The sequence below is a fragment of the Branchiostoma floridae genome, chromosome 14 (genome assembly GCF_000003815.2).
Source record: "Branchiostoma floridae strain S238N-H82 chromosome 14, Bfl_VNyyK, whole genome shotgun sequence".
NCBI lineage: Eukaryota > Metazoa > Chordata > Leptocardii > Amphioxiformes > Branchiostomatidae > Branchiostoma > Branchiostoma floridae.
Window position 1 is genome coordinate 13289791 of NC_049992.1, and position 13955 is coordinate 13303745.

General features: G+C 40.0%; 1 protein-coding gene across 8 annotated transcripts in view; it reads left to right on the forward strand.

The window, feature by feature from the left end:
- LOC118429838 (arginine-glutamic acid dipeptide repeats protein-like) overlaps positions 1–13955 on the forward strand; it is a 95542-nt gene that overhangs the window by 52788 nt on the left and 28799 nt on the right. For 7 of the 8 annotated variants that reach the window (XM_035840444.1, XM_035840440.1, XM_035840439.1 and 4 more), the window contains exons 4-9: positions 110–215; positions 487–583; positions 1401–1554; positions 5644–5759; positions 7797–7896; positions 13145–13243. In XM_035840444.1, coding sequence (XP_035696337.1) covers positions 110–215; positions 487–583; positions 1401–1554; positions 5644–5759; positions 7797–7896; positions 13145–13243 — 672 coding nt within the window. Of the gene's footprint in view, positions 1–109; positions 216–486; positions 584–1400; positions 1555–2714; positions 2847–5643; positions 5760–7796; positions 7897–13144; positions 13244–13955 lie in introns of those variants that run through there. The other variant, XM_035840446.1, reaches the window with a different exon arrangement.

Consider the following 13955-nt stretch of genomic DNA (forward strand, 5'->3'; position numbering starts at 1 on the left):
CTGAGTGGAGAATAAATGAATAACTGACACTCTAAAGAACTGAAAGAAATTTTGTATATCTATAATGTACGTTTCTTATCAATTATCAAACTTTTTTTCTTATTTTCAGACAAAGAAAGAGACAGTTTATCTGGAAGTGAAGTGGTTTTACAGAACGTCAGAGGTTCCTGACTCAGTCTACCATCTCTTGGTACAGGATAGGAACTCAGAGAACAGTAAGTATTATAGCTCATGTCTACGAAATGTTAAGTGTCGACCTTGACTATGCTTCTTAGCCACTTTTGCCTAAGTCAAAATCTATACCATCTATATATATCAGTAGACATTCTTTGAATATCAAAGCATAGGTATGCATGCTGAATAAGTGACATTTGTGTCTGTGGAAAGAATTGCTGCAACACTGCACAGATCGTACTTTTGTTTAGCGTGCATAATTTTGTTATGTTAATTTGTTAATTGCTGCTAATTCCCTCTCAAATTTGCCAGGTTCAGGTGAAGATTCCGTGATTAAGGAATCCCTTATGAAGTCCAGGGAACTCTTCATCTCCGATGCCACAGACAGTTATCCTGTATCTGCTCTCAGGTAAATAGATATAATACTAAGGCTAGACAGTTGCACCTACAGGGCAGTGCCTCCACCTTTAAATTCTATTCTGTCCCATTCATTATTTTGGAGTCTGTTTTAAATTTTTTTGATTTTGAGTCGCCCTTAGTGAGCTAACAAACATACATTTTCATCAGTTTCATGTCACAAAGTTCACACGATTTGGAACAATGAAGTAAAAGTTTCCTTGTCCCAACAAGCAAATTTCCATCCCAGGGGAGAGGGACAGGTCCTGGAGACAGCCCAAGTTCATTTGTCATTCTTCTGTAACACCAACATTACTTCATGTTTTATTCATTCTTCAGCCAAACCATCAAAACTGCTTCAAGGAAATCAGATAGCTTCAAGTTGATATGGCATCCTAGCATGACATGAAATTAATACCACAGGGCTTAGCATATGAAAACATGATATAAATGATTGTTTTTATAAGTGTTATAAGTTAAATCGTGTAATGGTAGTTCAGCTATGCTTCAGAAAAAACTAACTAAATTGGAACATTTCTATACTTTTAACAAACTTAACTACCCTATGATCACTGCTGTTATGAAGTACTTAATAAATCACTGAAATAAAAAAATCCAGTCATTATTCAAAACGTGGGACAGTTCATTAACCACTGCCTTCAAAGAAGTCAAACGCGACTTTAGTATACATTGTATGACTTATTTGACTAGACCCTAGTGTTATGTATCACACTATTTGTTACTTTTAGTCTTTGAAATTATACATGTCTTTTGCCACGATTTTGTAAATAAAGCAATATCATAATAAGTCATCATGTTTTTATTTTCAGGGGAAGGTGTTGTGTGCATCACTATCCTGACATCATCGCTGCCAAAGCCTTTGAACCCAACCCTAACACCTTCTTTTACATCCTGGGCTACAACCCAGAGACGAGGAGGTTAAACGGCACACAAGGGGAGATCCGAGTAGGCCCCAGTCACCAGGTACGGCATAGATTCATATCAGGCCCATTTTTAGCTGGTTTTGTGGCCACATTTTACTTGAAGAACCTTAGACACTGCACAGTCTTTAGATTTTTATGGTCAGCAAATTCTTTGAAGGGATGGAATAAAGGGATGATATAGGCATAACCACCTTAAGGATTTAAAAAATCTTTTCTTCTCTGGCAACCTGAAAAAAAAGAGCATAAAAACAAAACACAGATTCTAGTTTTGAAATGCATGTATGCATCTTAATAGCATTCTTAATATTTGTGTGAAATTGAATAGGAAACAAAATATTTTTAAAACCTTTCTTGTAAGGTGTAGTCTCAGCAGCAAATGTCATGTGTGCAAGCATGTTTACATTACAAATTCACCAGTCCAGGTATTTAACAGAATATTTCAAAGTAACAAATCCCTAAAAAGCTGGTTGATGATAACAGTACAAAGTGCTTCACTTGAAATACATTTTGTTACTACTGATGTTTTAGTTGCCAAAATTGGCACAACAAATATGACATAGAAGGAAAACAAACAGTACATGTAGATACTGCAAATAGAAAAGTTATCTTGTCCTTCTACCAGTCTTCCCAAGGGTAAGTTCTTTGTACTTGTAGAGCACAGATGGTATCTTCCCAGACATGTCAGTCTATGTTTCTGGGAACTCCTCTCCTGTTGTCTCCTTGAACTCCACCTTGAACCCCCAGCAGCTGTCTGCATCACCCTCCAGTTCACCACAAAACTCCCCTGCCCTTTGCCAGCACCCTGCCCACCCCTTCTGCCAAGTGCACTGACCCAGAAAAACCAATGACCCAGGAGTGGATCTGTCAATCAGCACTAGTGATGGGCATCATGCCAAAAGCCACCACCCTCCTTTTCAACTACCCTCCTGTATCCTGCTATGTCCTCCCTGCATGCACAAGTCGCTTTTTATGATGTCTTTCACAAATACATCCCAATATGTATGTGGTACTCAGGGAGATAAAAGAGTTTTAAGAGAAAGTGCTGGTGTGAAAATGTGCAATTTTCTCCTTCTGGAGCTGGGGCATGACCCAATTAAAGGGCTCTCTGGCAGGCTGATCAGTGTAATTTGTGTGCTGAAGGGTCACTTGTGACCACAAAAGGGCAGCGGGCTGCTGATAGGCAAATTAGTCATGAACACACACCATAGGTCAAAGGTTGGCAGTCCGCTTTCAAGATGGCCGCCATTTGAGCATACCACCTTTTGTTGGGGAAGCCGGTAGGACAACAGAGGAACACTTTCTTCTTGCATTGTCGCAGGAGTGCTCAGAATGGTACGCAACTTTCTTTATAACCTCCCTGGGTGATGAATATGTTCTAATGGGATCATTTTAGGAGGGTGTGGAATCGAATCACGCAGGCTAGCGCAGCCGAGCAGCTGGCTGGCTGGCATGTCAGTCATGGTTGCTAGTTCTTTGTCATTGGTTAATGGTTTCACAGCTGCAGACGGTTTGTCGTTTGTGACCTGGTCATGGGGCAGCAAACCTGAAACTCCAGTCACACAATGTCGACTCAGGTCATCCTAATAGTTATTCTGTAGGAAATTCTGTGCCTTTGCCTCTGTCTGGGTCAGGATTTATGAGGGAAACATGTGTACCTATGAATATTAAGGGACTTGGAAGCTAGTTAGCAAAGTTGTATAAAGTCCCCTATTCTAGTCAAGCCACAAAACAAGAGATGCTGTAGTTTTGTAATAAGCTATAAAGGAGAGTTTTGAAATACCCTGAGGTATTCTGGTATGGATGTAATCAGACAGTTGGTATTGTTGTGACGCTCTCAGAGGTACACGGTAAATTGATTGCACCTTCTCGTCATGTTGTTCACATCCTACGCTGCAAATGCACCAAGGACCACTAAGCTGACAGCATATTTGCCATCTCGGGGTTAGCTATTTCCAGGCCTGGCAAATTGCCTCGGATCCACTTTATACCCGGTCGGAATGGAACTTGCCAATGTCCCCTCTCCGACAATGAAATGAATTTGACCTGTCTAACTGTTTGAGTGCTGTGTCTACAATCCAATAGGGCTTAGGGCTGGCAGCTGATGGGTGTGGGGCAGCTAGAGACAAATAGCCCCAGATTGGCAGTGCTGATTCAGATGTATTTGATGAAATGGCTATGTTTATTTGATGATGACATGTTGAGGGATTCTGTCAGCAAGAGGCCATGAGTAGGGGGTGTTTTTTGGATGGCTCATTGGCTAGAGGGATGCAGTTCCTCCCAGGTGGCATGTTGATCTGGTGGTTTATGTTGCAGACATGGTCCCCTGCCATCAGTCATGTTTTGTGTTTTGATTACCAAATTAAGTCAGCAATATTATTTGTAAAATGCATAAATCCAATTGTACATTTACATCATTGATCAATCTGATATCATGTAAAAAGACTAACATTTAAACATACCCATATCTCTCACTCTGCATGTGTATGATATTCAAGTAACGTTTTGTATACATATTGTGTTGTTTTGACAGATTAATAGCTTGGAACTGTGTAACTAATTACAGCACACTCACAAATTAAGAGGTGCTTTTGACGCACATAACTCAAAGGTATGTGCATTTATACAAATGTATCATACGGTGTATTATGTAAATTGTTGCTGTTCCCCATAATGGATATTGGAAAACATTTACATTTTAATTGTGGATGGCAGTCATTGATGAAAATCTCAGCATGACTGTGGCATTATTTTTCAATCGGATAATGAAATTACTAGCTATGGTTGTTTCAGGGATGTAGATAGATACTGTAGTTTGTTGGTTTGGCAACCTGCCATGTTAGTTGAACCCAGTTTCATTTCATCCCTTTTCTAAAAGGAAAAGGGTTTAATAATAATCCGGCCCCGTTACATGATCCCAGGTTGGATTTTCCAAATGTTTAGCTTATTGTCAAGCGTGAACTGATGAAGCTGACATGGGGGCTCAAGCTCTTTCCGATGGATTCTGTTGTTTAAACACCAGCATTTGTTCAGAAATGTGGAGTGACGCTTGGCAGATGACCAAGTTGTATGACATATTTCCTGTCCTGTGCAGTGGTACTGTACTCAGGAAGGCTGTGAGTGCCAATGGCCAAACGGGCAGGCACGTCCAAACTTTAATTTGCTGTGATGGTTGTTGGCCTGTTTGTTTCCTTCCTGTACAGGGCTCAAAATACCACCTGCATATGCAGATAATTACAGATAAAATTGGAGCTGTGCAGGTATTTTTTGTGTCTACCTGCACTTAACCTGCACTGGTCCATGTACTGGGTTTTATACATAAAATTCCTTTGATTTAGATGTATAGGGATTGTTATTAGCTGCATTGACTTTTACCACCTATATATAAAGTACACAAGCAGTGGTTCCTAAACAATTTTAGTATGAACCGTATACTTCCTAAACTCAGAGTGGTGTCTACTAGGTAAAACATGTCTGGTGCAGGTAATTTTCAATGTTACCTGCACCAGTGCAGGTATGCAGAAAAAAGTATTTCGAGCCTTCCTGCATGTCTCAACTGCATTTAAATGTAGCAGCAGCCTCCTGAAAGTGGCTGGACATGTTGCCTGCATGGATGGGCATGGAAAATTTACTTGCAAATTTGTTGTGATGCATGTATGATCTAAAATGCAGGGTACATTTATGTATTTTGTTGGCTAGCCCTTTGTAATAGACATAGGCTAGTTGGGCAGCCCTGGCTGTGTGTTCTGAACAGCCCAACCAATAAATAAATAAATAAATAAATGTATTTTGTTTTCACTTCTGCCTTCTGTCCTGTAAATGTTGCCAAAGCAGTTTAAATTTTATATCTTATTCCGCATGTCTTAGATGTTTTGCCCTGAAAATATTTGCTTCCAAATCAACATCAAACTCAAACTTCAAAGAAATTTCCCTGGAATTGCCTATGGTAAAGTATAGTTGTGCAATATCTTGATAATTCCTGTTTGTTGTTACCACGTTAATTGTATATCTTTTCAGTCATACTCATGGCAAGAACGAATAAATATATGGTGCCACACTTTCTGTGGCACCATATATTTCACACAACTGTATTTCCTTGTCTCTGAGTCTGACCCGTATGCTCTATTTGCAGGCCAAGCTGCCAGAGTACAACCCTAACAGGCCGGATGACCGAGAACTTCAGGAGGAGCTGGTCTGGACCCCAAAGGTCAACGACTGTGACCTCCTTATGTACCTCAGGGCTGCAAGGTCAGGACCTTCGACTCCTTATCAGAAAGTCTAAAACTCGTTCAGAAAGTCATAACAACTCTTTCAGTGGTATTCTCCAGTTGTCACCTTTGCTTACCTGACCAAGAAAGTGTCAACAGTATTCACTACCGGTAATTCTGTATTGCCTAGGTTTACAAGAAATGAACATTGTTTGTAAATAAAGAAAACTTTGGGTTGTTGTTGGGTTATTGTTGTTGTTCACCATGTACCGGTGGGACCGCGTGGCACGATCGGGAGCGCGTTGGTCTCAGGCCCGAGAGGTCCCGGGTTCAAATCCGCTTGCCGTGTCACCGATCTTGTGCCCTTGGGAAAGGCACTTTACACGACTTTCCTCACCTAACTCAGGTGTAAATGAGTACATAGCTTCGGCTAGTGGCAGTGACAGGCCTTTGTTGTGGTGACAGGCCATAGGGGCATGTTCGGGCATGACGCACCCGCCATGACACACGAGTCAGGGGTAGGAGGAACCCCTTACATCCTTGGTCGGAAGTCCTCCTAGGAGACGGAAACTCCAAATAACAAACCTGCATCTGCTGGGGCCGTCTTACACGTTGCAAACAATTGCCCCTGTAGGACTTAGTGCGCCAGTGGACGAGAGGGTGGTGGAGAAGGAAGTGCACACCCCTCCTTCACCTTAAAAAGTGCAGGCCAGGCAGACGGGTCGCCTTAAACCCACCCTGTCTGCCTACCATTGTCTTCCGAGACAGACGGATGCCAAACAAACACCATGTAGTACTCAGTGTCACATACATGTACATGCTAGCCATGCTTTAAAATAGGTGCTACCTCCTGGAACATAGGACCTCCATTTTGGTGGAAAGTATGGCAAGTATCGTATCGCAAAAAAGTCTGACCCCCATTTTACGTCCCCTCCAAAAGGCGATTTCAGCCCAACCGATGTTGCTATTCTGTTGTTTTTGTATGTTTGTTTGTACATTGTATGTTTGGTAGTTTGTAATATATGAAATAACACTTTTTTACAACCCTCAGGGTATGAACTGGCTAAAAGCTTGCAAAATGTTACCAGCTTAGGAAATCAATATACCAGCTCTATGGAGGCTGCAGGGCTACTTTATCAGGAAGAGTGTTTAAGAAATTATCCATACATGTTAGGTGTTAGTGGATTTGGATGGTGGCCAATGTGGTAGGTTCAGCTAGAGCACTTCTTTAGTAAGGCCTCACATGGTGGATGACAAAGAATGGATCCTGTTATTTAAAGGTCAAGATTTTAATGGGAGGAGCTTTTGTTAGAGGTAATATAGTTAGAGGGAATAATTTGGTATTTTATGGAAGTTAGGTCTGAAAGAGACGTTAAATCGAATAGGCTGCTACTGAGTCACTGTAAAGTTCTGGGCCTGTCTAGTGTATTAAGGACATGAAAACAGGCTGCTGTATTGAATATGAATGTTTAATGAAGCAGAAAAGCCGGTACATTTAACTCCAGCATGTTTGTTTCATCATGGGGCCTAACCAATTGGGACAGGTCAATGCAGAGTGAGACCTCTGGTTCAGCCTTTTATCTTCTGTCAACTACAGTTAGGCTGAAGAGCAACTTACTGACAGTTATAGCAGGAGCAGAATATGGAAGCAGAAATTTGTGCAAATGATGTCAATATCATTTACTGATCGAGGCAAAGGGCTTTGGGAAAGATTATATCAGGATCACAAACATAATTGATGTGTACCATGGTATTGATAATGATAGCCCTCTGGACGTAATTGCTTTTCAGAACTTTTTAGATGAGATATATATTAGAGTAGCCACCTTGCTTGGGTCACTAGAACTGCAGAGCCTTATTTAATTTATAATAAAGACAAACTTACCTTATAATGTGTAAACTGCCCACATTTCGATACAAATGAGAAATACTTCAGTAAAAATATGCTTGCATGTTTGTACATTATTATGAGTCATGTCGTGGTTTTCTGTTTGTTCAAAGTTTTTGATTATAAAGTATGGACATAAGAAAATTGTGATGTACAGAAAAATCCAATTTTCCTGCCTTTTTTCACCAGGAGTATGGCAGCGTTCGCTGGGATGTGTGATGGTGGTTCCCCTGACGACGGTTGCCTAGCAGCATCCAGGGATGAGACAACCATCAATGCCCTTGATACAGTAAGTGCTTCTCTCCTATCATCTTTGTACCTGACTTTAATGCAATGGCCTCTAAAATTGATTCAACACTTAGTTGACTCATGAATAGCAACACTCATTCAATACTGAGTTGAACTGTTTTCATTCATTCTAAGTTTGCGGTCGGTTTGTAGCCCACTTCTGTCCAAACCGAGTACCATAGTGCCACATTGCCTCTCATCTACACTTTCTCTTACTGACCCACTTAATCAATTATTCAAAGACTGTGTGCACATAGCTTAGATTCAATTGTACCAGGGACTTAACCCAAAAGAGCTATAACCTGAACTGTTGCAATAATTCATGTCCCTCATCAATTATGGACTAGTTGGAACAATGATGTTATCATACCTAGCATTGTGAATCCGCACAGAAATTGAATAGCTGAGATTGTGTATAAATTATTGAGATGTTGGAGTTGTGTTATGGCATGTTAGGGTCTTGCCTTCATTGTTCATAAGGCTGTCAAGGAGATTGAATTACCCTTAACATGGTGGTGTGTTGGGGTTTTATATAGGTTTGTATCCAAAACCCAAATTGTGCTTGAGTCTAAAGCTAAATGCACATGTCTAGTTCAATGCTACAAGACTAATAGGCCATCTGTTGGAGTGTAAAATTGATTTCTACATCTTGGAGAAACTTTTGACTTTGATTCTTATCTGCTCACATCTTTTGGAGTGGATTAAAGACAGTGCCATATTGATTACATACATTAATGCGAAGGAAAATGTGACGTCAATAATGATTGATATGAAAGAAGAAAAATTACAGTTTGTGTTTTGTTCTTGAAATGAGAAAGAAAAGAATGTACTTTCTTAAAAGCTGTTATTTATGGATGAAAGGCTGTTGGCCATACTCGTAAATGCCATTCACGATCAGTATGCAATAACAAATTCATGATGAAATGCAGTCTTTTGTAGGAAACCAATTTATGGGGTACCGGTAGCAAAACAGAGAATTGCCTGCAAAGTTATGGAGCACTTATCCCTCTAAATCAAATGTTACGTATCCACAATTCCCTATAAAGTTTGTTACAGTCTAGTCAATACTGTTGACCTTGCTTCTTGGTGCAATATTTAAAAAAAGTTTGTAACTGCTATACTGTCTCAAAACTTTTTGCATATCAATGTTCGCAGTTTTGTTCATGCCAATTTCAGTCCACTTAAGTCAAGACCAGATCCATTTCCGGGGCTCGGATTATGTGAAAAGTTTTAAAAGTCACAAAGGTAACTAGTGCTAACAAGGGAAAACTGAAGAAAGGTTTTAAAATGCCATTTCGGATGGAGCCTGCTGAGTAGTGCTTGGCTCTCATAAAGGTGGCAGATATTACCCAGATGCTTTCTAATGGAGGCTAGATGTATGGCAGGTACGGTTAGCACTAATAGTCTTTCATGGATGACAGTTATTCTGCTGTCTCATAACATCCCTTTCATACCATAGAAGGCAGCTTACCGGCACGACAGATTTTACATGTCCCCCTTGTGCACTTGGCGCCATCAGCCTTCCCCATTAGGCAAGTTTATGGCTCATAACTCTTCTGATGTCCTTCTTCATCAAGTGCACGGTGGCTGATGGTGAATACCAAGTAGTATGTTTGGTCTTGCTATCTGAAGGTGGAGGTCGCCGGATTCTCGAAACTTACAGATGGCAGAACGAAAGATAAGATTGTCATCTTCCACACTTAATTAAAAAGTTGAAAGAAGGAGATCAATAGAGATGCAGTCGTGTATGATTTATGTAGATACTGGGGTAATAAAAGATAGTGCATTGAAATGCCTCAAGAACATTGGGGGCCCATTCTGGGATTCTGTAATATCTTCAATTTATGTATACCTTTAGTATATTACGTACAAGCTTAGAGATAAGTTATAATTGGATTTAGTGCTTCATATGAATACACTTGAACAAAGTGTAGTATCATTGATAGTCATCTTAACGATATAATGGGCATGAAATGTGTGGTTGAGAATGCCATTAGAATCTCTTATGTATAGCTGATTTGATTGGTGGCATTCCTTACCTACAGTTTGTTTTATTAAACCCTAAAACATGGTAATAAAACCATTGGAGACATTGGGAATCATCCCACATCCATGTTCATGATGTATGTTAAAACTTCGCTTAGGCGTGAAAGTTGTCAAACTTCCCAGAGAGAAGATTTCCCAGAGGCAAGTTTCCAAACAGGTTTATTTTATGTAGACTGACATGATCAAATTTTTCAAAGCCAAGAATGTTCCCAAAGCCTTCACAACATCTTCTTTTTATTACTTGTAGTTGTGTGTAATACTTGATGGGTTGTAATGTCTGTGCCAAGGGAGAGTGGTGGGATGTATCGAGATGAAGGAAGATATAAATTGAAGGAGTTTCTGTAGAAGCTTGAGAAAGTTTAATCTGTCTTGGGAGCTCAGATAGAAAGCAATATGCATGAGAAGTGGGAAGTTAGACCTCAGGGTTGTGACGTGATATGTGGCTAATGGAAAGCAAAATCACTTAAGTCTATACAAATTCTCTGCAGGCTCCCTTTGCAAGTGTACCACCTAAGGACTGCAGAAAAGATGTCATACAACTAAGCACAAAATATGTTATGAACTTAAGTTGTGTTTGCCTGTCTAAGTGGTTAAAGAAGTCATCTATCATGTGACATTATTGTAAACCCATGCCTTATCTTTGGAGTAATGTACTTCCTTCCGGCTAAAGGTAGCTAAAGGTGAATGAAAATGATTATACTGTTACATAGTCCAATAGCAGCACAAAAATTGCTCTTTCATCTGCACTTGACTACTTTTGCAGTAAGATATTTTAGCTATACAATGAGACAAGCATTCATGATCAGAATGTGGATCTTTTGTCAAAAGGGGGGTCATTGACCTGACTGAGATGGCTTTCAAAGCTGATTTTGCTAAATAGAGTACATGTTAAGTTCACTATTAATCAATCCTATCCAAGCCTAGATTTACCCATGCAGTAAAAAAAGATGAACTCCAGTTCTTGTAAACTAGAAAAGAGAGTTACAAGGTAAATGTTCAATGGTTGTTATTGACACAAACATAACTTTTATAGCAGCTGTATGCTGTTTCCTTCCATATTTAGGGACCAGGGTTGTAGCCAGCCTGAAATCATTTTCTGTCCCCTCAATTTTTAATAGAAATCCTATAAGCACACAACATTCCTTGGGGGGTCTGGGTGCATGTTCCCCCAGAAAATTCTGAAATCTAGACCCACTGAAACTCCCTTTCCTGTATTTTGAGGTGTAGATTTTGCTAGTAGACGTAGCTGTTCAAATTGCAAGTTTGTTTATATCTTTACATATCGATTTTTATCCATCACAGAGCACTGAATGGGCAATTTTTTTTCCGTCCCCAGCTGTAAAATTCTGTCAAAGGACGGTAGGACAGGCGCTGGCTACAACCCTGTTAGGGACTATAAGTTGGTTTCTGTATAATATAGATGGAAGAAATTGGAAAAAATGTGACATTCTTCATCTTTTGTATTGAAATATCTTTCAGAAGTTATGATTTACAAATGCTCTTTGGATATACTTAGCAAGATTTATCACAAGCTTGCCCTCCAACAACCTCAAGGGTATGTAGCAATTAAAACACATAACTAGACAAGGTCTAATTTGCATTTTTCTAATTTTCCCCAAAGCAACATCAATTTGATGAAACGATCATTTAGGCTTAATTTACAGATTTGTTTTCTCAAGTGACTTGATTATGGTTGATTGGGAAGCAATTCAGCGGCGAGATGTTCAAGTTCCTGTCAGTTCTGATTAGAACTTGGTTCAAACAGGCACATAAATATATTTTGTCAGTGTCAAGATGCTACTCATTGAAAGTTAATCAATGTAACTATAGGAATATAGCAGCTCTGTTACAAATCTAGGCATGTACTTAATGGTGTAAAACTAGAAGATACATAGCAGTAGCTATTACCAGGTAAATCCGTAGAAATTAAAAGTTACAAGAATAAAACACAAGGCCTTAAATTATTTATACCCTTGCTGTGGTAAATTACCCTGTAACATCGTTTGGTGGCAGTGGAATGATGTTGTTTGATTGACAGCCTGAGAGGCCAGTCAACAACTGTGGAAAAGATCCCTGGGTCAGTGTCATCAGGGTGGATGTTACGGCAGGCCATAATGCGTCCGGCCAATCCGACAAGATGGGAAATGACTTGTGCTATTAGGGTCCCGGGATTGTTTGCATTCTTCGCACAGATCCCTTCCATAGGCAGAAATGCAGGGAGCATGCCACCAGGCATCATAAACTTTGACATAAAACCTATCCTTTCCAAGGCTTCAAATAAGCTCTTCGCCAACTATTTTGACAAGATTGTTGGACAGAAATCCATAAAGGCGATGGGATATTTGCAAGATAGCAGCAGATGTGAGGTTATGCCTGATGGCAGGCTTAGGTTGCAGGTGCAGCAGGTCAAGGGCCAAAGGTCGAGACATGACATTGTGAGAAATGGAGGTCGGTATGGGGGCAAGGTCTGTCACTAAATTGGGGAGTTTGCAGGGATGGCTGCAATTTCTGGACAGATAGGATGATTTTTCACCAGTTTTATGGTGTCCAGATTGCTTTGCCTGACTGTGTGTACACAACACCAAGACAGGTACTTTAGGGACTCATGGACAAAAAGTTTATAGGCAGACGGGGAGAAAATTCCCCTCTGCATAAAATGTGATAGATGTAATCTGGGGACATAAGTCAAAGCAAGATGCCTGGTGTTCGAAGGGGCAGACATACATTTACGTGTACCTGTACAGACTACATACACATCACTGATGTGCTTAATTTTAATGAAGAGTCCAATCCAATATGTACATTTAAGTGAAAGCTTCAATTACCTTAAATCTGAGATGTTGTTCAATGTCAGGCTAATGGAACATACAAAATAAATGCCAAGAGATAATGGCTTTTAAAAATTGATGCTAGCTTTGACTCATATTGCAGTTTAACCATTTTATTGCCCTCACCATATCCGATATCTGAATACCAGGTGTGTGCCTCTAGTGGCTACATCAATGGATAAATGGTTCAGAAATTGTATCATTACTAAAAAATTGGGTACCTACTGGCTGCAAATAATACCCCAGATGTATTCGAGATATATTCATTCAATAGCAGTTGGAAGGTTACAACATGTTCCTGTTATGTATTTATTTTTCAGCTGTTGACCAATCTCTGTTCAGAAACGGTAACTCTAATGTTACTCCTTGTTACAGCTGCACCAGTTTGACTACAACACAGGAAAGGCCCTGCAGGCCCTGGTGAAACGTCCCGTCCCCGTATCGGCGGACAGGAAGTGGACAGACGATGAAACGGTAAGACACAGTTCAACTTTTTGCCATTTTCTAGAATATGATTGCATTTTGATCAGCATGATTATGCCCCCAGTATTGTCTTTGCTAGTGCATTGGAGAGTTATCCACTCATTATCATAATTTATTCAGTTTATATGACAAAGTGTTATTGCAGATATCTTATAACGGTTAGTCTTTGTCTTGGAGCAATTCTGAGTAAGTTTGAAACTTATTTTTGAAAATAGAATTACAAGACATAGTCTTAAAAAATGTACGCAAAAATATTAGACCACATAACTCTTGAAGGAAGTATCGCAAGTGTCATGCTTTACTAAGTATTGGAAACTTCTGAGGCTTCGTTATGATGAATATGAGTCCCAGTTGCCATCTACGGTAGTTCAAATTCTGTGAGGAAGTTCCAGTAAATGAGAGCCATCAGAGTGCATGGGTGTAGACATTAATCAGTCTGCATATGGCCATCAGTATTCACCAGTCATAGAGACCTCAGCATACCTTACATGTACGTTATAACAGCTACGGTCTGCTCAGCCCAAATGGGAACTGACTGAGTGCCCAAATCCACGGCTTTTAGCATGATCCATGTTCATCATGATTTCTGACAGCTTAAGATGTTATGATGGAACAGGGATTGTAGTGCTTGAGCCTGTCAGGAGTGGTCCGTTGATCTCACACCACACAAGGGTGTACAATGTATATGGCTATTGCATGGTGA